The sequence below is a fragment of the Echinops telfairi genome, unplaced genomic scaffold (assembly GCF_000313985.2).
Source record: "Echinops telfairi isolate 266 unplaced genomic scaffold, ASM31398v2 ScPeMD7_7475;HRSCAF=8513, whole genome shotgun sequence".
NCBI classification, from domain to species: Eukaryota; Metazoa; Chordata; class Mammalia; order Afrosoricida; family Tenrecidae; genus Echinops; species Echinops telfairi.
Window position 1 is genome coordinate 1,929,492 of NW_022111379.1, and position 27,837 is coordinate 1,957,328.

At 52.1% G+C, this 27,837-nt stretch overlaps 1 protein-coding gene across 1 annotated transcript in view; it reads left to right on the forward strand.

The window, feature by feature from the left end:
• The window catches only part of SMAD6 (SMAD family member 6), an 82,611-nt gene that overhangs the window by 1,866 nt on the left and 52,908 nt on the right, over positions 1-27,837 (forward strand). Inside the window, exons 3-4 of the mRNA XM_045285657.1 lie at positions 7,170-7,226; positions 9,653-9,730. Of these exons, the coding sequence (XP_045141592.1) occupies positions 7,170-7,226; positions 9,653-9,730 (135 nt within the window). The remainder of the gene's footprint in view (positions 1-7,169; positions 7,227-9,652; positions 9,731-27,837) is intronic.

Consider the following 27,837-nt stretch of genomic DNA (forward strand, 5'->3'; position numbering starts at 1 on the left):
GTGCGCCCTGTGCCCCTGGGGTGTGGGAGGCTCGGGTGGAGGTGTGTCCTTGCCCTGTCTTCACCCCTGCCTGGAGAGTTAGGAACAAGAGAGGGGAGTGGGCGTCTGAGCCCACACTTCAAATGGCAGCTTCATCCTAAAGCTGGATGTGCAAACTTAAAAGAGGGTAAGCAATGGCGTTTTATCGGTGCAGCTTCAAGGACCTGACACCGAATCCAACTTCAGAAACCGAGGAGGGGAGATAGATTCCTGAGAGTCCCCAGCTAGCTGCCGGCCCAGGAGCAAGTGGGAGTTCCCCTAGGAGAAGCTAAAGTCATGGGTACCACTGGTGCCCATGCATTTGCCCCTTCCCCCAGTGTGCCCAGACCTCTAGCTTCACCTTATCCATGTAGGTGTAAGTAGTGAAATGGACACGGCACGGAGTCGAAAGTGCTTGTAAATTGCCCATAGGTCCTGTGTGTTCATAGGGACAAAGCTTTTGTAGGGCCCGCCTGCTCTGTTTGCATCCAGCATCCGCTGGGTGTCAAGTGCCCCCTCCTCCATCATCATCATTCTCAAGTTCTGTTGCCAACTCATTTGTATAATTGAGAACCCTTCCCCTCCCCAGGGTCCTGGAGGCACCTGAAAATGGGAGCAGGCCAGCTATGTTATTACCTCTAACTGCCCCTTGCATTCTTTGTTCTCCTGGGATTTCCTACACACACCCCGCCCCCAGCCTTCCTTACCTGGGCAGGCCCTGGGTGCTGGAACAGAGCAGGGGGGAGGTCCCTGGCAGGCCAGAAGCTTGCAATGAGTTCTTCCTTTTCAGACCTCAGTAGGCACTGTAAGAACTAACATTTTAGCTTCTAGCATCTTGGGGGTGTAGGTGAACTTTGGGGCAGCACTGGTGGGTTCTTTGTGCAGAGGGAGGGATAGGGTAGGGAGGATTGTTAGGGTTACTACAGGCTGTTGGGCCTGGGAAGACTCCTAATTTGGGGTCTGGTCAATGGAGAGAGCCAGCATCCAGCCTGGAAGCACCTGGAGAGCCCTGTCACAGGTCTCCCTACTTTCAGGGGTGAGGTGGGGGATCAGCATGGGATCATGGACTTATCCCATGTGTCCTGTGCATTCGCTCTGTGTGTGTGTGTGTGTGTGTGTAGGTGGTGGCTGGAGGGGGTGGTATACTTGGTGGTATACTTACTGAAGAGAGGGGCACTAGTGGGGCGGGGGTGGAGGGGTAGGGAGCAATACTTCCTAAGAGGTGACCCTGATATCCCTCCCCCTGCATGGCCACTCCAGAACTGGCTCAGGGGCTTTGACCCATGGCCCACACCTTGTGCTTCATGCTGTTTCCCTGGAAATGGCTTCCTCCCCCTCAGCTCCTCCTTGATTCTGAGCAAGGAACCTCCCTGGTCATCGCTCTGTTGCTGGTAATTTTTTAAAGTGGGACATGGGGGCTAGGGGTATCCCCTCTGCTTTTTGAAGGCCCTGGCAGGTATTTGATCTCTGGCCATTTCCATCTACCAGCAAAGATTTGTTGAGCCCTTACTCTGTGCGGAGCACTCTGCTGTATGGGGCAGAGTAGAAATATGAGCAGGTGGGTGCCCTCAGGAAACATAATCTCATAGGGAAGGTGGGGGCAGAGAAGGAGAAGTGGTCAAGGCCAGGTCAGTGGGTCCAAACTACAAGAAGCACTCTAGGGTGTGTAATAGGTCCAGGTCCAGAAGAGGGGGCCCTCTGGAGCCCGCCCTTGGAGGATGGGGAGGTAGAGGAGAGAGAAAGGCCCAGCTGAGAGTCAAGTGCCAGGCAAGCTCGGGGGTGGGCAGCTAGTGGAGGAGTGAAGAAGTTGGCAGCCACAGGCAGGCTCCTCCCTCCCCACGGCACACCATCTCTGGAGGTCTGTCAGAGGGGTGGCTTCACTTTGGTGGACTTGGAGAAATAGAGGCTGAGGGAGCCAGGACAGGATGCAGTGTTATGGTTAACCATAGACATGGTAGTCTTGGCTTCCATCAGCCAGTAACCAACAGCCTGACCTTGGGGCAAGTCACCCTACTGGTCAATGGGAGTAGCTCCACTCCAAGCCTGGAGACTTGACTAGCCCCTTCCCCCAGAAGGAGGTGCTGTTATAGGTCCTGCAGCGCCCTGCCTCTTAACTAGCCCATGGGCCTTCAGGCAGGCTACTCTGGCATCTGGGAGCGCTAATGGTCTGGGAGGAGTTTCCAGTAGGCGCCAGCTTGATCCTCTTGCTTCATCCCCTACTTGATGGTTTGGGCCTCGGGGACTGAGAACTGGGGGAGCCCTTCACTGCCCACCCCGCCCCCGCTGCCTGGCCGCCAGCCTGGCTCCCATGGCTGGGCGGGTGCATAGCTGGAGCTCAGCGGTGCGCGTCCTGATAAGGAGGCTGTGCACCACGCTGGGTTCCGGGGAAGAGGGCTGGGCACTGAGGTGGGCAGACACTCATCCACAAAGCAGCCACACAGCTAGTATGGGGGAGACCTCCACTGGGCCCCACTTAACCCCTACCATCTCCCCAGGGGCACCCTAGAGACAGACGGCCCTTCCTTGGGCGCTGTGGACTTCTGCTGCCGGGAGAGCCAGGAGGGCTCCACCCATCATCTCACATTGGGGCAGGTTTCCCCTGGTCCTATCTGAAAAGCCCAGTCTGCCGTACAGGGATCAAGGGGGATACAGGCCGTCCTCCATGCCCTGCCCTCTCTCTCTTGCCAGGTTTGCTTTAGAAACTAGGGTCTGGTGCAGAGCACCCCCTTTTGGGCCAGGCTCTATCCTGAGCACTGCCCCGTATGTAGCCTCTGGCCACCCAGCCCTGTGGAAGTCTGGCTCTTGCTCTGCCTCCCTGCTGTGTGCCTTTCAGTCCCAGGAAAAGCCAATTCCCTGAGCTCTGTGGGTGCCTATGTGGACGGAAATGTGGAGAAATACTTTAATCACAGTTCTAACCTGTGTTTATAGAGCTCCTTTCTCCTGAAAGTATCCATTAACTTTGGAATAAATCTACTGCTCTTTGCTTTACCACTCTTTTTTTTTTCTGTAATTATATTCAGTAAATTACTATTATCCAAATTGCACCAGGGAAAGAGACAGAGCTAGAGAGAACTTCTAAGTGGCTGGAGGAGGCCGCCTAGGCAAACACAGGGTTCCCAGGCCAGGACTGGAGGAATTAGAACGGGCTAGAAAGTTTTCCTTGTATTTGGCCTGGCTGTATCCCTTTGAAATGAGATCAATTTCAAGTTGGGCTTCCAGGCCCCATGCCCCGCCCTGCCCAGCTCTGGGCGGCCCCTCCGCCTGCCTGTCCTGCTCCTCTGTGCTCCTCCTCAGAGGTGAGGAAGGGGTGATAATGTGCAGTTTGCCTCTTGCTGGCGCCAGCCGGCTGCGCTGTTTATCTGGCTGCCAGGGGACTCTGGGCAATTAAGCTCAGTCGCCTTAAAGCGCCAGGGGCTCCTTTTTCAAGGCTCCCACCCAGGGACTTGGGGTTGAGCCTGGGCCTGGGGTGGTGGAGGGGCTCGGGCTGGGGAAGCCCCCTCCCCGTGCATGGTTGCAGCTTGGGAGAAGCTGAACCCGGGGGCCCTGGCGGGAAGGAGTGTGGTGTGGATCCGTAACTAAAAGCAAGCTGGGCTGCAGAGATGGAGGTGAAGGGAAACGTCCCAAATGGAAACTTCCAGGCAGTGGGAGAGGCTGTGAACTCTTTTTCTGGCTCTCGAAGTAAGGTCTTGATCCCAAAAGGCTAAGGTACTCCCTGGGGGCTCACCAGAGGCCCATCTGGATTGAGCTGAGCTGAGCTCTAGCTAGCCTACTGGTATACTCGGCCCCTGGCTGACTGCTGCTGCTGCTTCGGAAGGAAGTTGGAGGTGATTTGGGAAGTTGATGCCTGAGGGGGTCAGAACAGTCTTTCTGTCTCTGTCTATCTGTCTGTCTCTCTCTCGTGCTCATTTCGGAAGAGTCCTCTGGGCTCTGGGAGTTCATGTACCTCTTAAAAGTTTTTCGCAGATAAGTTAATTGAAATTCAACACAACTTTTGCAAGGATTGGGGAACTGCCGTCGGACCCGGGACCTGTGGGCCACTCGATTTTTCTTCTGATTTTTTGTTTTTTCTCTGAGGGTCCCACCTTACCTGCCTTTGTGAAGGCCCCCGGACTCCGTTCTCCCAGGGGGCTGGCTGTGTGGGATGGGGTGAAGGGGGGCGCTTAGGGTTACTGGGTATTCATGGCAGCATTATTGTATTATTATTACATTAATAGCTAAAAAGAAGGAGCAGACCAAATGCCAAGTTTCATACAATGGAATATTATTCAGCCATAAAAAGGAACAAGTATTTATGCACCATAGACACGGAACCTTGAGAGCATTACCAAAATCCAAAAAAAACCCGCTGCCATTGAGTTGATGCCAACTCACAGTGACCGTGAAGGACCAGGGTAGGGCTGCCCCTGTGGGTTTCTGAGACTGTCACTCTCTGGAGGCAGTGGCTCTCAGCTGTCCTAATGCCCCTACCCTTTCCTACAGCTCCTCATGTTGTGGGGACCCCCCCCCCACCATAACTGTTATTTTTGTTGCTGCTTCATCACTATCATTTTGCTACTGTTACAAATCGGGCAGCCACAGGTTAAGAACTGCTAACTTTGCGGTTGGTAACCTAACATGTAACCTACTACACTACCACGGTGTATTTGGTGATAATCAAGGCCCCTGCTGCCTGCTTGGTCTTCTACTTGCCTAGAATGAATTTGTTGATTAGCTCCCAGCCTCTACAGTTATAAACAGTTTTTTACACACAGTTTTGGGGGAGGAAGTGGGGGGAACTGGGGGAGTCCCTCCTGAAAGCTTTGTAGTGCCTCACTAACCAGCCTGTTAGACATTCCGGGTTCCTTAGCTTTTCTTTGTGTCTCACTCACATTAGGACCACCACCCCTCCCCTCCAGGCTAGCCGTGCCTTTGAGTGGTGGGTATCCAGGTGGCTCTAGCCAATGGGGGCTTTCATGAGCCCATGGCCAGCCCTCCGTCATTGGGCCCCATGGAAAGCAGCCTCAGGAGAGATGTTGGGGTTGATGTCAGTGGCTTGACTTGTGGCTGTCATACTGCCAGCAGTGCCAGGTTTCGTGTTTGGGGACAGATCTGGGGACAAATGCCCAGAGCTCCCTACCACATGTGACTTGGGCCTCAACCAATCAGATTTTTGCAAAACTTGCGTCTGGGCTCAGTCTCAGTTCCACTAGGATTGGCAGTGGGTGGGCTCTGGGCAAGTCAGTCTTCTCCTTTGTGAGATGGGGCTAGGAATGACCACCTTAGATCTTTAATTATTTTTGAGGAAGTTTCCAGTAAAAAGTAGCTGTCCGAGCATCGTGATTAACCATTCGGTGTCTGCGATCTAAAGGAATAAGACAAAAAACCGCAGTGAGCGCGGCCTGGGGGTGGAGTGGTTGTGCACTGGGCTGCTCAGGTGGACACCACCCGCTCGCTGCTCCTGGGAGAAAGGCGGGGCTCTCTGCTCCCAGGAAGAGCCCCGGTCTCAGAAACTCGGGGGCTCGTCCACCGGCCCTCGGGGGTTGCCGTGAGAGGGCCTGACTAGATGTCCATGAGTTTTCTTTTTATTTTGATGGCGGGCCAGGCATGGGAGGAGCTCGGCAAATAATTGCTTCCCCGCCAGGGGCTGCTGTGATTTACTTTGCCTTTCCTGACTCCCTTGTTTCCAGACCTCCACAAACCTATGGATGGGACCATGGGGTGAAGAGGTGAAGCCTCATCAGGTGTACGGAGCAAAACAAAAACTCCTCCAACTAATTGCGCCCTCTTACGATGGTGAAAAACACTCATTACCTCTTGTGTCATTACTGATACCCACCTAATGATAGTTATTACCACCCTATTACCCCCGTGAGTTTGTGTCAGCTCAAGATTTGATGGCGTTTAGTTTCATTTAGGGAAAATGAAGGGTCATTTCATTCATGCAAATTGTTACTTAGTTTAGCAAATTGTTACTTCCTGCAAAGTGAGAAGCTAAGGAATTCTTCAGAAGGCAGAGTCTATGATTCTGAGGAGAGCAGGGTTTGAAGCAAATGAAAGACAACCCGAAGAAAAACCTCATAGATGTAGATCCACAGCTGGAAGGGGGGCCGTGTCCTGGGTGTCCCTTCCCTACAGGGGAGCACATTAGCTGTAATGCAGCTCATTTGGGGAAGTGTGTTAGCCTCACGAACTCTGCCCTCAGCTCTGACTAAACCCTAAATCAGGTTAGACTCTTAGTGACTTTATAGGACGGGTCAGGATTGCTCCTACAGGTTTCCCAGGCTGTGAATCTTGGGGAAGCGACAGCTGCAACGTTCACCCATGCGGTGACTTAACCCACTGCACCACCAGGGTTTCTCTTCCTGCCTCTCATTAGGATGGTCGGATTTAGCAAATCACAAACGCAGGCTTCCCAGTTAGGTATGAATTTCAGATAGACAATGCATAACTTCTTTTGAGGATAACTTGGTCCCAAATACTGTCAGATGCCTGTACTTAAAAAGTAAGATATAAAATGAGAGATGTATAGTAAAAGCCCAACTTACTGGGAACACTGGCTCGGACTGACCCTGCACACGAGTGTCTCATGTTATGACAAAATAAGCAAATGAAAGCAACCAGTTGCCATCCAGCCAGCGTCTGCGAGGCCCCATAGCGGGATCCGCTGGGGCTCAGTGGCTGGTTTGGGGAGGTGGTCACCAGGCCTTTCTTCTTAGGCACCTCTCTCACCCTGCAGTTAACACTGAACTTGTGAACTGCTGGCACCACTCAGGACCTCCTGTAACAGTTACTGTTTATAGAGATGTTTTTCTGCATGTGCCAAGAACTCGCGTTAAGCACTTGGCACACGTTATCTCCTTTGGCCCTGCCAGCAAGCCTGGGTGGTTGGTGTGATTATTATCCCCATTTTAGAGCTGAGGTAATTGGCTCAGAGAGGTACATTAGCTTACCTGAGGTCACACAGCCAAGGGAGTGTAGGGATAGGACCCTTGGAGCAATGTTACTTTGGCTTTAACTGTTGGCCAGCGCTGTTCCAGTGAATCCAGGCAGTGGGGGTGGTGGGAGACCAGGAGGTATTTGAGGAAAACAGTTAAAAAACAGGGCATTCGGGGTGTGAAGCAGGGTATGAACTCTCTCCCCCTCAGTGACATGCTGTCTCTCCTGTCTTCCAGAATCACCACCCCCACCCTACTCTCGGCTGTCTCCTTGTGACGAGTACAAGCCACTGGGTAAGTGTCTTCGGGGGTTCTTCCGGTGGGCTCCAGCCTCAGCTGGAGGGGTGAGCTGGAAGCGGGCTGGCTGGGTGGTGGTCTTTGATGTGGGATGACATTTCTGAGCCCCCCAGCAGTTGGGCCAGAGCAGACCATGATTCTGCAGAGGACTGTTGACTCGTCGAAAGCCTGCCGCTCAGTGCTAACCTCCCCATGATCTGGAGGCCTGGACCCTCCAGAGATGGATGGGCTGAAACATCTCACTGGAGTTGGGTTGGGATTGGTATCTCGTTTCTGCTCCCTCCCTCCCCCAGCCCTGGGTGGTTCTTCTTCCAAAGGCATTCATCAGTGGGATGACAAATAGGTTGGGCACGAAGTCTTTGTCGAGGAGACCTGTGTACATTCTGCCCCCTTTTATCAGCCGACATTCACCTGGGCAGAAACGACAATTAGAATATAATGTACGGGGACGTAAAGCCTGGGGCACGAAGGTGGTGGTATCATTTTAGATCACTCCCATTCAGTTCAAAACGACTAACCGCTCCGCGGGAGAAAGGTGGGTTTCTATTCCCATGAACAGTTAAGTCTCAGGCATTCGCAGGGGCAGTTCTCCTGTCCGATAGGGTCGCCATGAGTCGCCCCGAGATGGCAGTGAGCTAAGTCTTGTAACACAGCTAAGCACATTTATTTCCGCATCGTCACTGACTGCTGGGCATCACAGCGGCAGAGCACAGCAGAACAAACAGCTTGCCCCAAGCCCTGAGAGAGCGGACTGATGGGGGTGGGACTCGAACCTGGGCCCCAGCCATCAGACTGGGAGTCCCTCCTGTCCCTCCTTGGGGTTTAAGCAGCAGTTGCAGCCGGCCACTGTGATGACGTCGAGTAGGAACCTGAGTAGGAACCCCAGTGTGGGTGCCATGGGCCTGGGCTGACCTGGGGGAAGGGTACAGTGCCTGTCTTTTTGGCTCCTCTTAAGCCCCTCACACGGGTTGTGGGTGTCGGCTCCTGGGGAGTTCACCGGGAAATCGCTCTGGGCCCTTGGGGGTGCAGCTTCAGAAGTGGCTGTGAGGCCCAGGGTGCTGAGCATGAGGTGCAGAACTGCTAAGAAGGCCCTACTCGGGCAGTGTGATTCTTCTTGCTTTTTTCAAAGATTTTCCTCGTGTGTGTGGTTCCCTCAACATGTTTCACCACCAGATAGCTTCTCCATGCCCCACTCGATTGTGGGAGTCGTTTTCTTTTTCTGCATTGTTGCTTTTTCATAAACAAAAAGCCAGTTCATGCCTCAGCCTCTGTGATCACAGGAGACCTGAAAACAAATTCCAAACACCCAAACAGCATCTGGCAAGTGGGAAACCAAAAAAGAGCGAGAGACCGAATTGGTTAATGTGTCATCTTTCCACTCCTTGAGCCATGTGCTAAGAGGAAAAATTCCAGCAGGATTGAGTGGAATTCTAGCTTGCCGGGGCCCAGGCTGGTAGCGGCTTCTTTTCTGGGAGTTCTGGGCCCGAGCGGCTCTGGCTCTGTTGGGCCAGGTAGGACCAATGAGGTGAAACCCACCAGGGGCCTGTTGGGTCAGAAGGTGACAGTGAAAATTGTTGCAGGCTTCACGGGACACACCTCCAGCCTCCTGGACAGGCCTCTTTCTTCACGGGTTCTGCACCCATTTCTGGTGCAGAGGCAAAGGCCCAGGCCCAGGAAAAGTGTTCCAAGTGTCCCCGCCCCACAAGGCATTGCTCCTCCAGTTAGCAGCTTAGCACTTGAGTAAATGAACCTCTGTGCAAAAGAATTCCCCTTCCCCATCTCTGCACGACTGACAGGAAAACCTCGCACGCCATGCAGAGTACTTAAGACTACTTACAAACAGAAACAAACCAGTCCAGGCATTGAAACTTGCTCTGTGAGCAGGTTTGGATGTCAGAGGGCTGGGGAGGCTGGTGGTGGTGGTGGTGGGGAGGAACATAAAGTAAATCCGGGAGCCCTTAATTAGAGGGGTGTAAACGGGACAGAGTAAGGATGGCTGGTAACGTGTTAAAACAAAGTTTCCCCACCTTCAGCGGGAGGAAGGAAGGAAGGAAGCAAGCAAGCAAGCAAGAAGGAACAACTTCAAGAATTTTAATGGTTGTAATTAAGTACAGCAACTATGAATTGTTCAGGGGCTTAATTTAACCTTAACCAAGGAGGCGCCAAGTTGCTACTTGCTCAGTCCCCTGGACTTGGGTTGATTCTGTGGTCAGAGCCATTGAAACTGTCAGGGACTGGGGCCCCAGCCACCAGGGAGTCAGCGTTTTCCAGAAGCGCTCCCCGTGCCTGGTCTGGGGTGATCATGGCATGGCATGGGAGGACACCGCCCTTTGCAGGCAGGCACATGCATTCACATGGGTGACGGAGAAGAAAGGACGGGAGTGTCCTGAAGCCAACTGAGCTCCTTGTCTTTGCTCCCACAGATCTATCCGATTCCACACTGTCATACACTGAAACGGAGCCCGCCAGCACCCTCATCACTGCTCCCGGCGAATTGTCAGGTCGGCCTTTCCCTCGCCTCACGTGTTGCGGCGGGACTTTATAGATGGGGACAGGTGGGGCCTGTGGCTGATGGGCTTTTCTGGGGGGGTTGACCTATTTCTTTTCCTTTTTCCTCCCATCCTGTGGTGGGAAGGTTGCCACCACTTTCATCACCGGCGTTCTAGAGCGAGTCTTTTTTGGAAACATCTCTCAACCCGTGTTTCAGCCAGTTTGTCTCCACCTTGCCCCTCAGGACACATGCCCCACCGCACGGCTCTCAGTCCCTCACTTGAGTCAGGGGTCCTTTCTCCGCAGCTGCCCGGAAGCAGAAAATGGATCCTTAAGCTGCTGTGTTGCTCATGGGCTTCTGGGGGAGAACTCGTGTGCAGGGTCAGGAGAGGAGTGTGTGGAATGAGCTTGTGGAGTGGTCTGCACAGGGAGGCGCTTGCCCTGGGCCCGTGGTTGTCTGTGTTGCGCCAGTCTGTGTCTGACTGAGTGGATGCTGGATCAGGAAGTAGAGAGAACCCCTCTCCTGCAATTCAGAGTGACCATAGGGGACCCTGCTCTCCTTCGGAAATGAGAGGCTTTCTGGGGAACTGGAGGCCTGTGAGCTCTGTGGGGGCTTTGGGGACACGGTGAGCTGTAAGCACTGTGCGAATAGGTGGAGGTCGGGCGGGTGGCTCACACTGGGCCTGAGCCCCAGAGCCATGTAGGCCCACTCCGTCTTCAGTGAAGTTGCCCTCTGTTGACCCACAGCTACGTTGTGCTTCCCCTCCCTCTGTCTCCTAGAAGCAGTGACCCCAGGAATCCTGGTTCTTTATTGAGTGTATGGGTGATCTCAGAACATGCCCCAGCTGTCTGAGAGGTTCACAGAGGTCAAGTAACTTGCCCCGGGCACATAACAGTAGGGTTGGCTCCTCCAGGGGCCCTACTCCGCCTCCTCCTGCAAAGGGCTGGCTGTGTTTTGGAGGTGTTTCCTTCCCACGGGGGTTCTGTCTGTTGGGCTTGCTGCGTTCTCCCCATGACTAAGGGTAACACAGTGCTGGCCACTCCCAGCTTCCTGGCCACTTCTGTTTCCAGGCCCTTACCTAGCCTTTCACTGAGAGTATGGTCCACCGCAAAGATGGGGAACTGAGGGCCGGAGTGCAGCCATGCCTTGCCCCTGGTCACGTGGTGGGCTCATGGCACAGCTGGTAGAACTGGGGTCAGATCTTTGGGATTGTACTCCACCTGCCTTACTAGGTGAAGCCCTGCGGCACTGGTTGTCTGGACTGATGGGTCCTTGTTCAGCATCTTCGTTTGCCCCCTGAATATGGAGGTGCTCCAGTCACCCCAGAGGGGCCCCGGAAGGAGCAGAGCCCTGTCTGGTCTCTAGCAGAGTGCCCCCTGGAGGCTGGGATGTCTCCAGAGACCCTGGGGCCATTAGGTGACACCACCTTTGGGACCCAGTGGGCCTGTGTGGAGGGCTTCCACGTCGGCGTCCTGGAGCAGAGTCCCTGGAACCAGACAAGAAGGCCCCCTGCCGTGGGCGAGGGCCATGTGGATGAGGACCATGTGGCTCCCTCACGTGGAAAGTTGACACACAGTAGCCTGGGAGTTGAAGGATCTGGGGGAGGATTTGGATTTACTAGGTGAGGAGATAAGATGGGGTATGGGTGGGCTTTGGCCTGAATATTCCCCATGGAGGTCATCCAAATTCCTTCGGCTGACCACATGCCTCCCCTTCCCCCTGGGGCCACTTGAGCTTTGTGAGTTACTCTGAGCTGTGGGCCTCTGAGGTCGTGCACATCAGAGATGAGCGCTGGCCCCTGGGAGCTACAGGCTTGCGGCTGTAGCTGCTGCCCCACTGGCAGGCAGGCAGGGAGGAAGGCAGGCCGTGGACCATGGTGAGTACATACAGAGTTGTGCAGGAGGGTAATTGGGAGGTGTCACCAGGAAGGTGAGGGACAGAGGTGGCAGAGTGTTGGTGACAACAGGTGGCATTCAGTGACCCTGACTGCATGCTGGGCACATTGCTCACTGCTGTCCATTTTCTATCTCTGTGGTTCCTCACTACTACCGGCGAGCCTGGTGTGATTCTTCCGCTAACAGCTGAGCCCCAGCCCCAGAGCTAAGCCAACTCTAGGGCAAGCGCCCAGATTTTAAGTGGCAGGCCAGCCGTGTGAGCCTGGTCTGTGTGACTCTCCAGCTTCCATGCTGTGAGGGTCCTCCTCAGCGTTCCCTAACAAGGGTCTTCCCCAAGCCAGATGCTAGTGGAGGGTGGGGGTGAGCTAGAGGCAGCCCTCCCTGTTTTCAGTATCATGACTGGACAGGGGAGATGGTTGACAGGGGCACCAGAACTCCCCTTGTCCAAGCCACCACTGGGCAAACTGAGTCAGTCACCCTGAGACCATCCTAGCCCGCTGCCCAGCCCCTCTCAGTGTCCTTTGGGGTGGTGTCTTGCTCATGCAGGGTGTCTGCGGCCTCAGGACGGAGCCCACCCTTGTTTGCCTCACACAATGGCAACCCCAGCACCCAGCCTGGAGTAGTCTATTTTTATCCAGCCCCAAGGTCTCTGTTCTGCTTTCCGGTCTTGTTGAGGCCACTTTGGGGAATGGTGGGGATTTTGAGGCTCAGTCATAGGCCTGGGCAGGGAAGGATGTGTTGATGGGCAGGACGAGGGGACATTAGGAGAGGAGACTGGTTTCACCTTGAAGGTCAAGGACCTCTGGTCTGATGTCTGCATCAACGCCACTTTTAATACAGGATCACCAGTAAACAGATGGGTCAGGTGCCTTTACCAAGGTCACTTAGGGGGTGACTTTCGACAAATTTGCAAAGCCTTGTATGGACTTGATGGCAGGGAGTTTGATTGGTCACCAGGGAAGTTTGGAATAAAATTGAAAAACTGCAGGTCTCATCAGGAGTGCTGGTGGTGGCCTGCTTAAGCTCTTGGTTGCTAACCTAAAGGTCGATGGGTTCAGACCCACCTAGTGACCCTGTGGGTAAAAGCCCAGGAGATCTACTTCTGCATGATCCCTGCCTAGGGGACCCTTGGGGTGGTCTGTTCTACAGGGTCACACCGAGTGGAAATCACCTCCATGGCATCTAACACCAAAGGTCTCTCCAGATGTTCTTTAGAACCAGACCCTCTGATGCCCACTTCTAACGCAGAGCCATGGGTGCTGCCCTGACTGCAGGGTGCTCCCCCTCCCACCATCCTTTTTGGCAGCCTCTCCACCCTCTCCCCAGTGCCAGGGCTTCACATCAGTTCAGCCAGGTTCAGCCATGGCCAAGGAAGGGACATCGGACCAGTCTTGAATTTTTAAAATGTGGGTGCAATAGGATGATAAGTAGAATGGGGGAAAATGACAGGCTGCCGTCCTGGTAGAAACGTAATCCCCTTCTCAAGGCATTGCATGCACTGCATAGCAACCCAGTCTCTTCCTCTGCTCAAAGGTGGGAGCCGGCCCTGGGACTTCAAATGTGTGTTGCTTTCTGCATTTTCGCCAGTAACCCAGACTCCTGCCTCAGGCTTATGAAGGAGTCCCTGCACCTCTTCTGACGCCCCTTCTAGGCTCTGGCCCGTCCTGTGTCACATTCCCGTTATGCATCCTGTCCCCAGACTAGAGAAATTCAGACCTCTTCTGGTTTCAATTAGTCGTCCATGGCTAAACCACTTTGAATGGGAGCCCTGATGGTATAGTGGTTATTCATTGGGCTGCTAACTGCAAGGTCAGAAGTTCGGGACCACCCTCCTCTCCGTGGGAGAAAGACAGGGCTTTCCACTCCTGTGAGGAGTTAGAGTCTCGGAAGCACACAGGGGCAGCCCTCCCTGCCCTGTATGGTTGCGATGAGTCGGCACTGACTCAATGGCAGCGACTTCGGGTTTGGAAACGGTTTCAGAGCCCTGCCCATTTTCTTGACTTCAGTTTCATTTGGGAAGGAAAGCAAGAAAATGAGTTCACGGTGGGCAGGCCTTCGCACCAGCACAAGAGACAATATATAGGGGACCCCTTTGATACAGGGATAGGACTGCTCAAGGAAAGCTTCAAGGTTAGAGTGGTTCTGAGTTGCATGTTATAGGGTGACTGCGCGTTCACCAGGAACCCAGCAGGTACAGACGGCCTGTCAGATAGGAACAGCCTGAGCGGAAGTAGGCGTGCTTGCAGCCCCACACTGTTTCAAGAGTTTGGGCATGACCAGAATGTGGTGGGACAAGATCAATCTAGGGAGGTTATCCTGAATCCCATAGGAATGGGCTGGAGTAGGGGATTGTGGTCATGGGGCCAGAGGAATCCTGGGATATCCTTGGTGGTAAGGGCCCCCTGATTTCATCTGCATTTAGCAAAGGACCTTACCCAGACCTGGGGCTCAATGTGGAATGAAGGAATGGATATTTGCCTGGAACAGAGAAGCCCATAGATCCAGAAAGATTACAAAGAAACATAATGGCTACACGCACATTTAGTAACTGCAGCTCTGTGCCGCACACTAAGTGCTAGACCTGCTCATTCTTCGGATCCTCCTAAGAAGGCTAAAAGAGAGCCGCTGTCACTAGGCAAATTAGAGGAAGAGGGAGCCGAGGTTCAGAGAGGTTAAGTAACTTGTCTAAGGTCACCCAGCTAGAAAGTGTTGGGACCGGGATTGGATTCCATGCCAGTGGGTTCCCCTATGTGAGTGAGTGTATGTGTGTGTGGGGGGGCCCTTTGCCTCTTGGATGATGCAGGCTCAGATACGTTCCTTGTTTTTCTTGAGACCTCTGTCCATCAGTCTTGAGTATCTGAGAGCCAGACAAACAACTGTCATTCAGGCCCTGGAGCAGCTCCCCACACAGGATGAATAAAACAGAGTGCAAGGCAGCAGGCTTGCTTTTGACTCGGTGAGGTGGTGGGTGGGTGGGTGGGTTTCTGAGAGGAGGCTGCTGGGCTCTTTGGGGTTTGAGTGCCTGGAGTCGATGGTTGGCCCTGCCCCTCAGCACACCTCAGCAGCCTGCACCTCTTGGGGAGCCGACGGGTTTTCTGAGGAGACCCAAGAGTCCAGAAAATGCCCTTGGTTGCATCCAGCCTAATCACAACCATGTGTCTTCCGACCAAGGCCCACCCTCCCCGGCCCAGGGACTCTAGCCCCGCGGCACGCTTTCCCAGGGCAGCTAACAACCGGGAGCCTCGCTCGACCGTTTCCTTGTCAGGGTAGAGCCGCTGTTGCCAAGAGCTACTTCTTTGATGCAGAAAATATATCCTGAAGGTACTTTGTCAGATGTTTTTATATTAAACATTTGCCCTCCAATGGCCCCTGGCTGCCAAGGGAAGCGGAGACGCATCGCTTTCCCAGTTGCCCCTGTGGAAAGAATTCCTGATATTCAGGGGCCCTCTCCCTGCTCCCAGTCAGGGCCTTGGCACGCCCAGCACAGAGGGTAAGGCCCAGGGGCTGGCACCTCTGCCAAGCAGGAGCTGTCTTGGCCTGAGGGAGGGACACTGCCCTCACCCGGTGGTAGGAGGTGTGTGTGTGTGTGGGGGGGACAGAGGTCCCATGTCTAGAGCAGACATCAGAGCCAGCGGCCCAGACTGCAAGGTGAAGCGTTGCCGAGACTTCCCTGGCAGCTGAAAGGAGAAGGGGGCACTCAGAGATAGGGGCCTGGCAGCTGTTTCCATTGCCCCGAGGAGTCTGAGGGGTGCCAGCTTGGCTTTGGGTCTCGTGTCCCCGGCGGGGTGGTGGTGTGAAGGCCCGGAGGGTGCTCCCTCACGGAGTCTGAGATTGGTAGGGGTAGGCTGGGGGTCGTCTGGGGAGCAGCTATGGGTAAGGTGTTTTGCTAAGCAGGTCTGCTTAGCCTCTCTCCTGCATTCTTTATTTCCTCCTCCTTTTTGGCCCCCCGCCCCCTAATGTGCAGAAAAGGTGGGTTTCCAAAATGTGGACTTGGTAGTTCCTTGCTAGACACCATAGAGATGACACGTGTATATAGTTTGCAGCACAGTGGGTGCCTGGCGCACACATTTAATCTTCGTGCGGGCTAGGGGCATGCACTGGTGGTTCATTCTAAGCTTGAGGAGCAGAATGCTGGGGGGTGCTGAAGCTCTCTGAGAGCAAGTGTGGACCACTCAGTGAACCGGCACTAAACCCGCAGTATTTCTGAGGTCTGTCTCGAGTGGGCCAGAGCTTGGGCATCCTGGAAGTACTTTGGCAGATAGATGAATTGATAGTGGCCTTAAGAGTCTAGGTTTGTGTGAACCAAGAAGGCAGAGTTTTTTTGTCTTTATTTATGTAAAATTTATGTAAAATTTTAATGGATACATAGACCCGACACTGGTATGACAAGCATGCAGAGATGCACACGGATTCTACAGTGTCCAGTTTTCACAAACTTAACAGACAGACCTCGGCACCCCTGCCCGCCCCACCCCCACTCTCCCTTCCCCATACCATCTTGTCGCCACCGCTTCCTATGCCAGGTTGACCGCCTCTGCCCTGACTTCCACACCTTAAACAGCGGTCCTGTTCCTGCACCTGACGCCCCTGGCTCTGAGGCCTGGCTCCTTTCTTTCTTTTTTTTAATCGTTTTATTGGGGGCTCATACAACTCTTATCACAATCCATACATACATCAATTGTGTAAAGCACATTTGTACATTGATTGCCCTCATTCTCAAAACATTTGCTCTCCACCTAAGCCCCTGCCATCAGCTCCTCATTTTTCTCCTCCCTCCCTCATGAACCCTTGATAATTTATAAATTATTATTTTGTCATATCTTGCCCTGTCTGCTGTGGCCTGGCTTCTTTCGGCTGAATGTGTGTGAGCGTCGTTCACCTCTGTGGTGGTGCGTGATGGTCAATCAGTCATTCTCTGTTGGCTAGATCACTCATTCCCACTGTGTGCACACCTGCGATTCTGCTGGTGCGCGCAGGTACCTGCCCTCCTGCTCTGTTACAGCCACGGATAGGCACGCGAGTCACTGCCGGCTTACTTTGTTTGGCCTTGACATTTTTACTCTGATCAAGTACATATACCTTCCCCCAATAAAATGATTTTTAAAAAGTACATATACCTCAAAGTTGGCGTTTTAACCATATTTAAGTTATATTAATTCCATTACATGAATTACTTTTATTAAGAGACACTGCCATTACCAGTATCCATTTCCAGAAGTTTTACGTCACTTCAAACAGAAACCGTGGTCGCCCTTCAGCAGTAAAACTCCCATTGTCCCATTTCCTCCTCCTACCTGCCCCTGGTAACCCCCAGCCAACCTTTTCTGTTTAGGCCTTTGCCTGTTCTAAATGCTCCATCAAAGTGTTCTGTCTGCTTATGTCTTCAGGGCCCACCCATGTTGTCGCCATGCTGAACTTCGTCTCTCTCTCTCTCTGGTTGCACGAATCTCCGTCTTCTGCGCCTACCCCACTTTGCTTATTGCTCCCGCACCTGGCAGAACCTCGCTTGGGTCGATTGGACCTTTGGGCTGCCGTGAACAGGGCGCCTGCTATCACTGGGGTACTCCTTTCCCATTCGGGGCTTCTCGTTCGGGTATTGCGATACGAGGGGGGTGGAATTGCAGAGTTTTCCCGGGGGCTTCTAAAAGCTTGTGGGACAGGGCAGAAAAGGCTCCTGGGACTTTCCCACTGTAATTGTTGAAGCCCTGTACATTCTGCCTAGTTGGCTACTGCCGGCTGTTTCCCAAAGCCTCAGCTTTCTAGTCAGAAGGATTTTGAGGGGAGTTTGGGTTTGTTCCACCCAGTTTACACAAGAGGGCAAGTCCTCAGTCCCACAGCATCCTGGAGGCAGCGCTTGGCCTCGGTCTGGCTCTCTCCTGTCTGTGTTCAGGGCCCACCCGCCCACATGGTACCCACTGAACACCAAATTGGGCCCTGTAGCCCTGCCTGCCAACCCCCCTGGCAGGGTTGTTAGCTGCGTAGCCTCTTCTAAGGCCCTGGGCAGGGTACTCTGGGAAAACAAAAACGGAGAAAAGAGTGAAAGGAAACTAAACATTGGAAAAGTGTGTTTCCAATAAACGGGGCCTTTCACCGGTCGCCAAAACATTACATTCCTGTACCCTGGGAGCAGTGGCCAGGTTTGCCCCTTGGGCCGTAAATCTTGTGGGGAGTTGGCCCCCAAGACACACAGGCAGTGTCCTCCAGGGCTTTGGATGCCCTGGCTTTGGGGGTAACACCATCTTATTTTCAGGGAGCTAGTGGAGCGGGGTGTGGCCTCTCATGCCAGCCTGCAGCCGGGGTCCCCTGTCATGTGGCAGTTACTGTAAGAGATTTTTCTCTTCTTGCCCATCCCAACCCCTCCCCCCTCGGGTGCTTTGATGGGTTTGAGGTGTTTATAGGCCTGATTCACGACCGAGTTACCAAGGTTTTCCACGGAAATGACTTATTAAGGGGCCGTGCACACAGCGACATTGAAGCCAGGAGGGCGGCGTGCATCAAAGCCCGCACCACGGCCGGCCGAGCCCAGTCAGCACTGCACTCGGCCAGTTGCTCAAGACGCCGGGCAGGAGGGACAGTGAGGAGGTGGGGCCAGGCTGGAGGGAAAACATTTGGCCTTAAGAAAACACTCCCCAGACAAACTCGGATTCAGGTCTGAGAGAGGGAGAAAAGGGGCAGCGCTAGGCCGGAGACACTGCGCCAGCCCTCCCTCCGTCAGACCTTGCCCACATGCGAGGACACGTGGGTGCCTGGCTGACGCATGACAGCGGGGCCGCCGGACCTTAGGCTGTCATGCCCACACCTTTCCTAGGCCGGGCTACTCCGAGGAGGCAAAGGCCAAAGAGTTGGGCTGTCTGCCGTGGCCTTGCCAGAGGCAGTGGGGACAGACCGCGGAGGAAAAGTTAGGTGTAGAGGGGATTGCTCATCACCCGCTTCCTGCTAACCCTGTGGTTTATTTTCATTTTTTTTAAAATTTGATTTTTAAGAAAAAAATTTAATTTGTAAAAAAATCATTTTATTGGGAGCTCTTACAGATATCATAACATTTCATTGTTCAATCACATCAAGTAGTACAATTACTACCACAATCAGTTTTAATAACATTTTCTTTCTTCTTGAGCTCCTTGATACAGCTCCCGTTTATCCCTTGCCTTCCCCATCCTACCCCCCAGGAACCCTTATTAGTTTTCCTGTAACAGTTTTTTTTTCTTCCGTGTCTTATACAATCCAGTAGATCTATTCACATACAGTTCTGTTTGACCCCATTGAGGGGGTTATACAGTCATCAGCACTGGTCCTTACTCCCTCGTCCTGCCCTTCCCCCCCTCTTCCCATGCCCTCAGGGAGCCATTGCTCCTGTTACTATTTCTGAAGGGTTGTCTTAGCTTTCATGTATTGAATGATCTTAAATATGCAAATGTCCATAAGCAAATCTAACATGATTAATGAGGTAAAGCAAATAAAGACCATTATAGGAAGGGGAGGAAATCGTAAAGAACTAGAGGGTAGTTAAGTGGTTCCTCAGTGCCACACCACACCCTCGATTTATCCTCCATACCTTCCTGTGAACATCCACAATCACACAGGCTGAGGGGCTTCCTCCATGTGGACTTCGTTGCTCCCTGCTGGATGACTGCTTGTTCTACTATCTCTGTTAATAGCTGGGCATCATTAGCTTTCTTTTTTTTTTTTTTAATCAATTTATTGGGGCTCATACAATTCATCACAATACATAGATCAATTGTGTAAAGCACATCTATACATTTGTTGCCCTCGTCATTCCCAAAATTCGCTTGCCTCTTGGGTTCCCGGAATCATTAGCTTTCTTTACCACATTGTTACCCTTTGATTTGTCCTTTAAGGACCATTCAAAGCCTTTTCCAGGAAGCCTCCAGGGATTGCCTCATCCCACGGTGCCGTGTCTCTTTTCTGATTTCCTTTCCTTTCTGGAGTTCTTGGGTGATACCAGTGGATGATGTTTTCAGCTGTGAACCCCGCACTTGGAGATCTAAATTCAGCCAGAGGTACCTCTGAAGAAAGGCCTGCCAATCTACTTCCCTAAAAACCAGCCACTGGAAACCCTATAGAGCAGTGTTCTCACCCTTCCTCATGCCGCGACCCTGTCATACAGTCCTTATGTTGTGATGACCCGCAACTGTAACATTATTTTCATTGTTACTTCATAACTGTCATTTTGCTACTGTGATGAATCGGGCGACCCCCGTGAGAGGGTCGTTTGAAAGCCGCTGCTCCAGAGCACGGTTCTCCTCCCAACACACTTGGGCTGTCATGTGTCGGGATTGGAGACACCTCATATCCCGTCTCTGTTTATCCCTGGAGGTAGATTGAAGGAGCCCTGCTGGCACAGTGGTGACAACACTCAACTGTTAACCAAAAGGACGGTGGTTCAAACCCCCCAGCCACTGAGGGAGAAAGATGGACAGTGTGCTTCTGGAAAGATTGGCTAGCCGTGGACACCCTCTGGAGGGGCTTCCAGCCTGCCCTTTGGGGTTGTTAGGGATCTGAACGGACTGGGTGGCAGGAGGTTGTTTTCAGCGGAGGGTTGACTTTGCATTTTTATCCCCTGACCCCAACCAGACGGAAGCTTTCAGGGGAGGGATGGGGGGGGGGTGGTAGCCAGGGAACAGGTGATCTGACTCCTGGGATCGCTCACCTTGGTTTGGAGTCGTTCTTGTCTGCCAGTTCTGGCTCTTTCACAGTAGGAACACTAGTGGTAGTAGCAGTGGTGATGCGGGCTACCATGCGAGTATACAATCCCGTGCACTCAGAACTTCCTGTTACTTACTCTCATTTATCCCCAGAGGCAGCGTCTGTGATTACTTATCCCCATTTTACGGATGGGAAGACCGAGTCCAAGAAGTGCGGGCGTTAGCTCGTGAATCCCAGAGCTGGAGGTTGAACCCCGGCTCGGCCACGGCTCCGGAGCCCGTGTCCCGGCAAAAGTGTCTTCCTCTTTCCAGGCTGAAATCACCCCACACTCAGAGTTCACCAGCTTGTTGGGGAAACAAGATAAGCCTCATGTGGCTGCATAGTTTTATGTTGTTTTTGTTTGTTTGGAATTATTAAGCTACATTATTAAGCATGCTGTAAACTTTTTGGAAAGTATATAACTCTACAGTACATAACTTGTACAGACTTAATCAGGCATGTATGCACTATCAAAAACCAAGATAAGGAACCTTTCCACCTCTCCAGGAAGTTTCCTGGGTAGCCCCTTTGTCGGCAACCCTTACTCTGAACTGATATCTGATTTGGCAACCACCTTAATCTGATTTCTGTTCTTAGAGTTTTAGTTTAGCATTTTCTAGAATGTGCTACAAAAGGGGTCCTATAGCAATGGTCCCTTTGATCTCTCTCTCAGCTTAACACTCTGGTCTTCATGCCTGTGGTTGGTGTGTGCCACGGTAGTCAGTCCTTTTGCTAACCGATGGGTGTTCCATTGTACAAATGCACCATGATTTGCGTCTGCATTCACCAGTTGGTGGGCATTTGGGTTATCAGTTTTGAGGGGCTATAGACATTTGCATCCTGGTTTTGTGCATGGTGTGTGGGCATACACATCCACATTCCTCGGGTAAATACCTGGAGTAGGAGTAGGATTTCTGGGCATGCAGCTAAGGATATATGCAAGTTATAAGAAATTACTCAGGGCTCAAGTAGAATGAAAATGTTTTGAAAATGATGATGGCAACATAGGTGCAAATGGATGTGTGTGTGGATTGTGATAAGAGCTGTAAGAGCCCTCAATAAAATGATTAAAAATAAAAAAATAAAGAAATGCAGAATCTGAATAAAACGCATATTCTAACCTAAAAAGAAAAAAGAGAGTGAGATAAGAAATCACAAACTTTTCCAACATGGCAATCCTCTTAGCAACAGATCAGGTTATTGCATAGGCAGGTGCCACACACCCTTGCTAGCACTTGGCATGATCCGTTTACTTTCATCTGAGCCATCCTAAATCTGCTGCACAGACATCTTTAAAATATTAAAAAGCAAAGGTGTCGCTGTGTGAGCGAAGATTCTCTTGACCCAAGACAAGGTGTTTTTCAGTCATCCCATCTGCCTGCAAAACCCAGCAGTGAGTAAGTGAGGCTGGGGGAGAATTGGTGCATTTGAATGAAGGCGTCGGCGAAGCAAATGGAGTGTACCCTGGACTGTCGGCAGGACGTACTCATCTGTTTGGAAGTCTGTGCACAAGCCTATCCGTCATGCTCCCTAGAAGTGAGCTTGGTGAGCGTCTGCCTTTTGAAGCTTGGCCATGCTTTCAGGAAGGACAAGTTCTTGGGAAAAGAGCACCAGTGAAAATGAGGCAGACCCTCCAGGAGAGATTGCCTCAGGGCTGCAGCCTTGGGCTCAGACACCGCGGTGGGCACGCGGCTGGTGTGGGAGCGCCACTGTGCAGAGAGGGGGCGCTGACTTGACAGCATCTAACAGCAGCAGCAACAGGAGAGTGGTTCTCTTGTGGTTTTCGTCTGTGTTTTGTGATGTCTAATGTTGAGCACCTCCTCGTGCGGTCAGCCGACGAAGGGGCTTCCTTATGCGGTCATCCTCATGCGGTCAGCCGACGAAGGGGCTTCCTTATGCGGTCATCCTCATGCGGTCAGCCGACGAAGGGGCTTCCAAGAGCTAGTGGAGAATGGCCATGGTCCTTTACTTCCTTTCTTCCATGCACTATCTGAGGCCGCCTCATCTATTGCTTAGGTGGGATGTGTACTCAAATCTTGACCTGCTAAAGACAGGTTGTTTCTTACTGTTGAGTTTTGAAAACACTTTGCGTATTTTGGTCGTCAGCCCCTTTGTCGGATATGTATTCTGAAGATCTTTCATCCCAGTCCGTGGCTTGGCTTGCCGCCTTGTGATTGGAGCTTTGGGAGAACAGAAATCTTAATTCTGCCGAGGTCCATTTGCTAGTGTTGACTTCCATGCTTTTTGTGTCTTACTAAGAACTCCACCCAAACTGGGGCCACACAGGCTCTCTCCTTCGCTTCTAGACGGTGTATGGTTTCAGGTGCTCCGTTTAGGTTTATAGTCTGTATTCAGATTTTTGTATGAGGCGTGGGCATAAAGGTCTTTCTTTCCCCCCAACATTTTTATTGGCATATAATTTACATATCATACAGTTGGATAGTTCAATCGTTCAATCATATCAAGGGAAATTGTACAATCAGCATCACATCTAAAAGCATCCCCCCCCCATGGTTAAATTGCCATTAGAATGAGTTGTGTCACCACAGTCAGTTCTAGTGCGCCCTCCCCCACCCCTGCATTCCCTTTGACACCTGGTGTCCGTTATTATCATTATACCTCCACTCCTGTGCTTCACATCTGGGAAACCCTGCAGGAGACAACGGAAAACAAGTCGCACTAAGGTGGTAGGGATAAGATCATACTAGTGTAAAAACAAAAATACAAATAATGTGTGAGGGGGAGAAGACCCCCATCAACATTCAAGAAGCCAGGGAAGACGTTTCTGTCATGGAACATCCAAGAGCTCCTTGCACCCAGAAGGATTTCAGTTCGTATGTACAGTGAGGTCGACTGGCCAAGTATTGAGTTCAGTCCAGCACACTTAAGATCACAATGGTCTGTACCGGATAGGAATGCTGTTTGGGGTTCTTGCTGTTGACTCGAGGGGATCTGCCTGCGGCTCAGTCTGACTGGGGACTCTGCAGGTGAGGTCTGGTTCCCTCTGACCTCCACAGCCTTCTACAGGTTGTGTGTTCACAATTTCAGCTCTGATACTTTTCTCTTCACCATATTCGAATTTTGTAATTGATGCCTTTGGATCACGCAAGCTGGTGTGCTTCTTCTGTGTGGACTTAGTTGACACCTTGTTTAGATGGCTGCTTGTTTTAAGTGCAAGCCTTTAAGACCCCAGACACTATTCTGATTGCTGGTGGGGCACCGTTGACTTTCTTCACCACACTTTGCTGTAGCACCTTACCTTTCGTGATCCTTTCATGAAGGTGAGTATCAAGCCAGGCCATGATGTGACCCAAGAACTCATTGCTGGATCTATGCTTTTTTTTTTTAATTTGCTGAAACTTGGGAATTAATACATATCTTATATCATTCCATAGTGTAATCATGTCAAACATAATTGTATAATTGCTTCCATGAAAGGTCCCCAAACGTACTTTTCCTTCCTGGACTTCTTGACGTCATGTCATTCCTCTCTCTCCCACCCCTGGATATCCCCTTTCCTCAATCCCTTGTTATGGTGTCTTTCCCTATAGGCTAAACATCCCTGGGTTTCATTTACCAAAAAACAGAAAAAAATAGCACAGCCTCAAGAGGGTGACCCCCACGGTGGCCTTCCTCTGACACACACCCTAAAATAAATAAGCATAAGCAAAATTTAACAGAATGGTTGTCACAGGATTGCCGGAATACTATGTCTCTTGATACAGCCTATAGGGCATTGATGTAGCAAGATCTTGTCTGTCCGCCAACTAACAGTACATGGCTCTTGGTAGAGCTGTCTTCTGTTGCCTCAGACACTATGAGTTTTCTGGCTGAAGCCCTCCAGTACAATTGTGTCTGAAGTAGCATCCAGTCCCCCCAGTGGGATTCCCATCTGGGGCTCTCACTGATGCAGCGTCAGGAGCAGGCCACACTCCCTGAAGACGCAGAGCTCAGTGTCTGGTGCTTTGCAGCACTCGGGCTGGGCTCCTGGGGTACCCCCAGATGACCTAGGTCAATTCTGTCCACCCGCTGCACACCACTAAAGATCCTCCCCACCTGATGTTCCCAAGAGCATCCTCAGTCTCTCCTCCCCTCACCTGGAGGCTCATAAGCGTCTTTTTCCTTTTGGGGGTCATGTGACTATCCACTTTTTGAACTGTTCGGTGAGAATAATTTTTTTTCTCTTTTGAATAACGTTGGCGCCTTTGTAAAAAATCTTACAGGCATGGGTCTCTTTATTTTAGTGCATCGTGTCTGTCTTCTCACCTGTCCCACCTGGTCTTGGTCCCTGTAGACCTGTGGTGCATTCTTGATGGGACAGTGGTTAAGTAGTACTCCCCCCGATAATCAACAGGTGGGCGGTTCAAGCCGGCCAGCTGCCCAGCAGGATAAAGAGGTGATGCTTCCTCTGAAAACCTCAGGGAGCAGTGCTGCACTGCCCGGTCCGGTTGCTGCACGTTGGAGCCCACTCAGTGGCAGTGGTTGGGTTTCACGATACATCCTGGTGTTGGTAGGAGTTTGCCAGGTTTGGTTTTAGTTCCCCCAAAAATGCTTTAGACTATTCTAAGTCATCCTTTGCCTTTCCTTATAAATTTCAAATCAATTTGTTGATTCAAAAAAAGGGGGAGCTGCTTTGATTTGGAGGCGAGGTGTGGGGTGGGGGGTGCAGACTTGCACTGATTTTGGACCATTTGGGTCCCTTTGGACAGAGTTGACATCTTGCCAACCTAAGTGTCCAGTCCATGAACGTGGGCAATCTCACCCTCTGTCCAGCATAGAGAGGTGGACATATATTGTTAAATTTGCACCTATTGAGCTTATACCACTTGGTGCTCTTAAGGATGCTCCTTCTAGAACACTTTCTAATTTTTAAAAAAATGTTTAGTCCACAGAGGTACAGTGGGCTTTTATGTTTTGAGACATAGGATGTCAGTGGCTTGGGTGGCGGTGTTGGTTCCATGATCCAGAGGAACAGTTGCAAAGCAGAGAATGCTTTCTTTCCCCTTGGGCTCTGAGAAACATTGCCTCTGCCGCATAGCCTTCTCTTCAGATTGTTATGTGTGGATTTATCCTACGCGCATGGGGCATCGGGCATGTTACTGCACCATATGGGGGTCAGTATTCTGCCCTGTAAGCTGCTTAATTCCGATTTGACTCCCTGCTGAGAATTTGCATTTCCGCCCCAGATAGAAAGATTGGGAGCCTCTGTTTCAACCAGATCTTTGGGTGATTTCTCTGTGAAAGGAAGGGAGTGGTGCGAACGGATCAGGTGACCTGGTGAGGTCCTGTCCAGATCAGAGCCTCGACTAAGCCCATGCTGATGTTCACGTCAACTGGGAATAAGAGCTTTGGAAGAGAAGTGGGTCACTTTCCTGGGGGGCCTTCTGCATCGTTCACAGAGGACCCAGGGGCAGGGCATTTGCTTGGCGTTGCAGGGGGCTGACTCTCAGTGCTCACAGGCCCTGCACCCCTGATTTGGACTGGGCATGGTGATGCAACATAGTGATGACAGAGGGAGGAAGGGAAGAGAGTCGGGGGGTGGGGGTGGGGGAGGCAAAAACCAGAAGGCCCCAGGCTTGCCTGGGAGCTTGGAGCGGCCAGCTCACATTTGGCTGTTCTCAAAGTATTAAAGCTCTGTACCTGGAAATGCGGGCATTGGCTGACCTCGCCCTGGGGTATGCTGAGTAGTGTGTAAGCCCTTGGTAACTCTTGGGTTTGGAATGGTTTCTGGGCATGGCTGGGGGAACCACTGGATTCCATCCCCCCTGCCTGCAGGAGAGGAAGCACCCCATTCCCTGACATCACTGTAGATAGCCACAGAGCCTCTTCTTTCTCCCATGGAGCAGCAGGTGAGGTTGAACCACTGACTTTGCAGTTTGCAGCCCACCTCATAATCCACTGTGCTACCAGGGCTCCCTCGATGGTTGCCCAACATTGGGAGTGAGTGGGGGCTGGCTGGGGATTGAGCACTGTCACTACCAATCAGTAAGTAAGCACAAGTAAGCCTCTGCTTACTTTGCTTACCGGGTACCTGGACCCTGTCAGGACCTGTAAAGTTTGAAAGAGGCTTTGATTCTGCAGGAAGGGGCTGTGGGGTTGGGAGAGAGACAGAGGCCAGCCCTTGAAGCAGACTCTCATCTGTGGTGAAATTAATGTGCAGAGGTTCCCGACAAATGAGTACATAAGCACAGGGAGGCAGTGCTTACCTTGCTTGTTGGGAAATCTGACACGGGGTACAGGGTTCGCACTTGGGCTGATGAGAGAGTTCTGGGGCTACCCAGTAATAGTGGTTGCCCCACACAAGAATATACTTAAACGGCTTGAAAATATGATTAAAATGGTCAGTTTTCTGTGTATTTTACCTCCATCTTTAAAAAAGGCAGCTGGTGTGCCCTTCCTGTCACCGTGCCACTTCCTCCTGCGGTGGTGGCCTGGGAGAGAGACCATTCCTGAATGCCATTTGCTGCTTGGTTGGTAGGCATTGCCCGGGTCCAGCAGAGGGTGGAGCCTTGGCCAGCAGGATCGTTCATGACTGTTGGCCTTTCTGTGCCATCTCTCTCTTTAAGGATGGAGAGAAATCTAGACCCTGGCAGCATCCCCAAGAGGATGCTGGGACACCATCCCAGAGCTCAGTCCACACAAAAGAGGTGGGACCTGGGGTCATTGTGGCCTGCTGGCCACCAAAGCCACGCCATCATCCAGGGCTGGGCTGGTGCCAGAGTACATGGCCTGGTGCCTGCCTGGTTGGCCTCTAGTCTCTGTCCCTTGGCACTACTGAGAGCTATGACTCTGCCCTGTAAGCGCCTTCCCCTTGGGGAGGAGACCAGGAAAGGAGCGAAACCCCGAGGGCCCATGCACGCACCTCGAGGGAGGCATGCAGAGGGCTGCAGGGGGAGTGATATCAGGTACTTCAGCCAGAACCAACAAGCCAATAACTAGATAAAAGGGAGCGCCGGCCGGGAGCATGTGTGGTGATTGTTGAATCTGGGTGAGAGTTCGCTTAGATCCTGTTCTGTGGGGCAGAGCCTGAGACAGCTTAGTGGAGGCGTGTTCTCCGGAGGAGAGCAAAGGAGGTCCTGCAGGGGAGCGAGGCTGGGCTCTCAGCCTGGCCCGAGGGCCACGCTGAAGCATGAACTTCACCACGGAGGTGGTCACAGGCTGGTGGGCAGGGATAGCCTTATGTTCCCCAGGGCAGGTAGCCACTGGTGGTAGGTGTGGGTATGCACACAGGTTAGAGGAGCTAACGTCTCCTGGGCCGGGGCAGTTGTGATAAAGAGACACTCTCACTCAAACCCTCAGTGCAGCGGGTCGGTTCTGACTCACAGCAACCCTGTAGGTCGGAGTCACACTGCTCCTGTGGACCTCTGAGACTGTAACTCTTTACAGAAGTAGAAAGCCCGGTCTTTCTCCTGCGGAGCTGGTGGTTTTGAACTGCTGACCTTGTGGTTCGCAGCCTGAGCAACCCACTACACCACGGTGACTCCTAGCTACCACATAGGACAGGGTAGAACTGCCC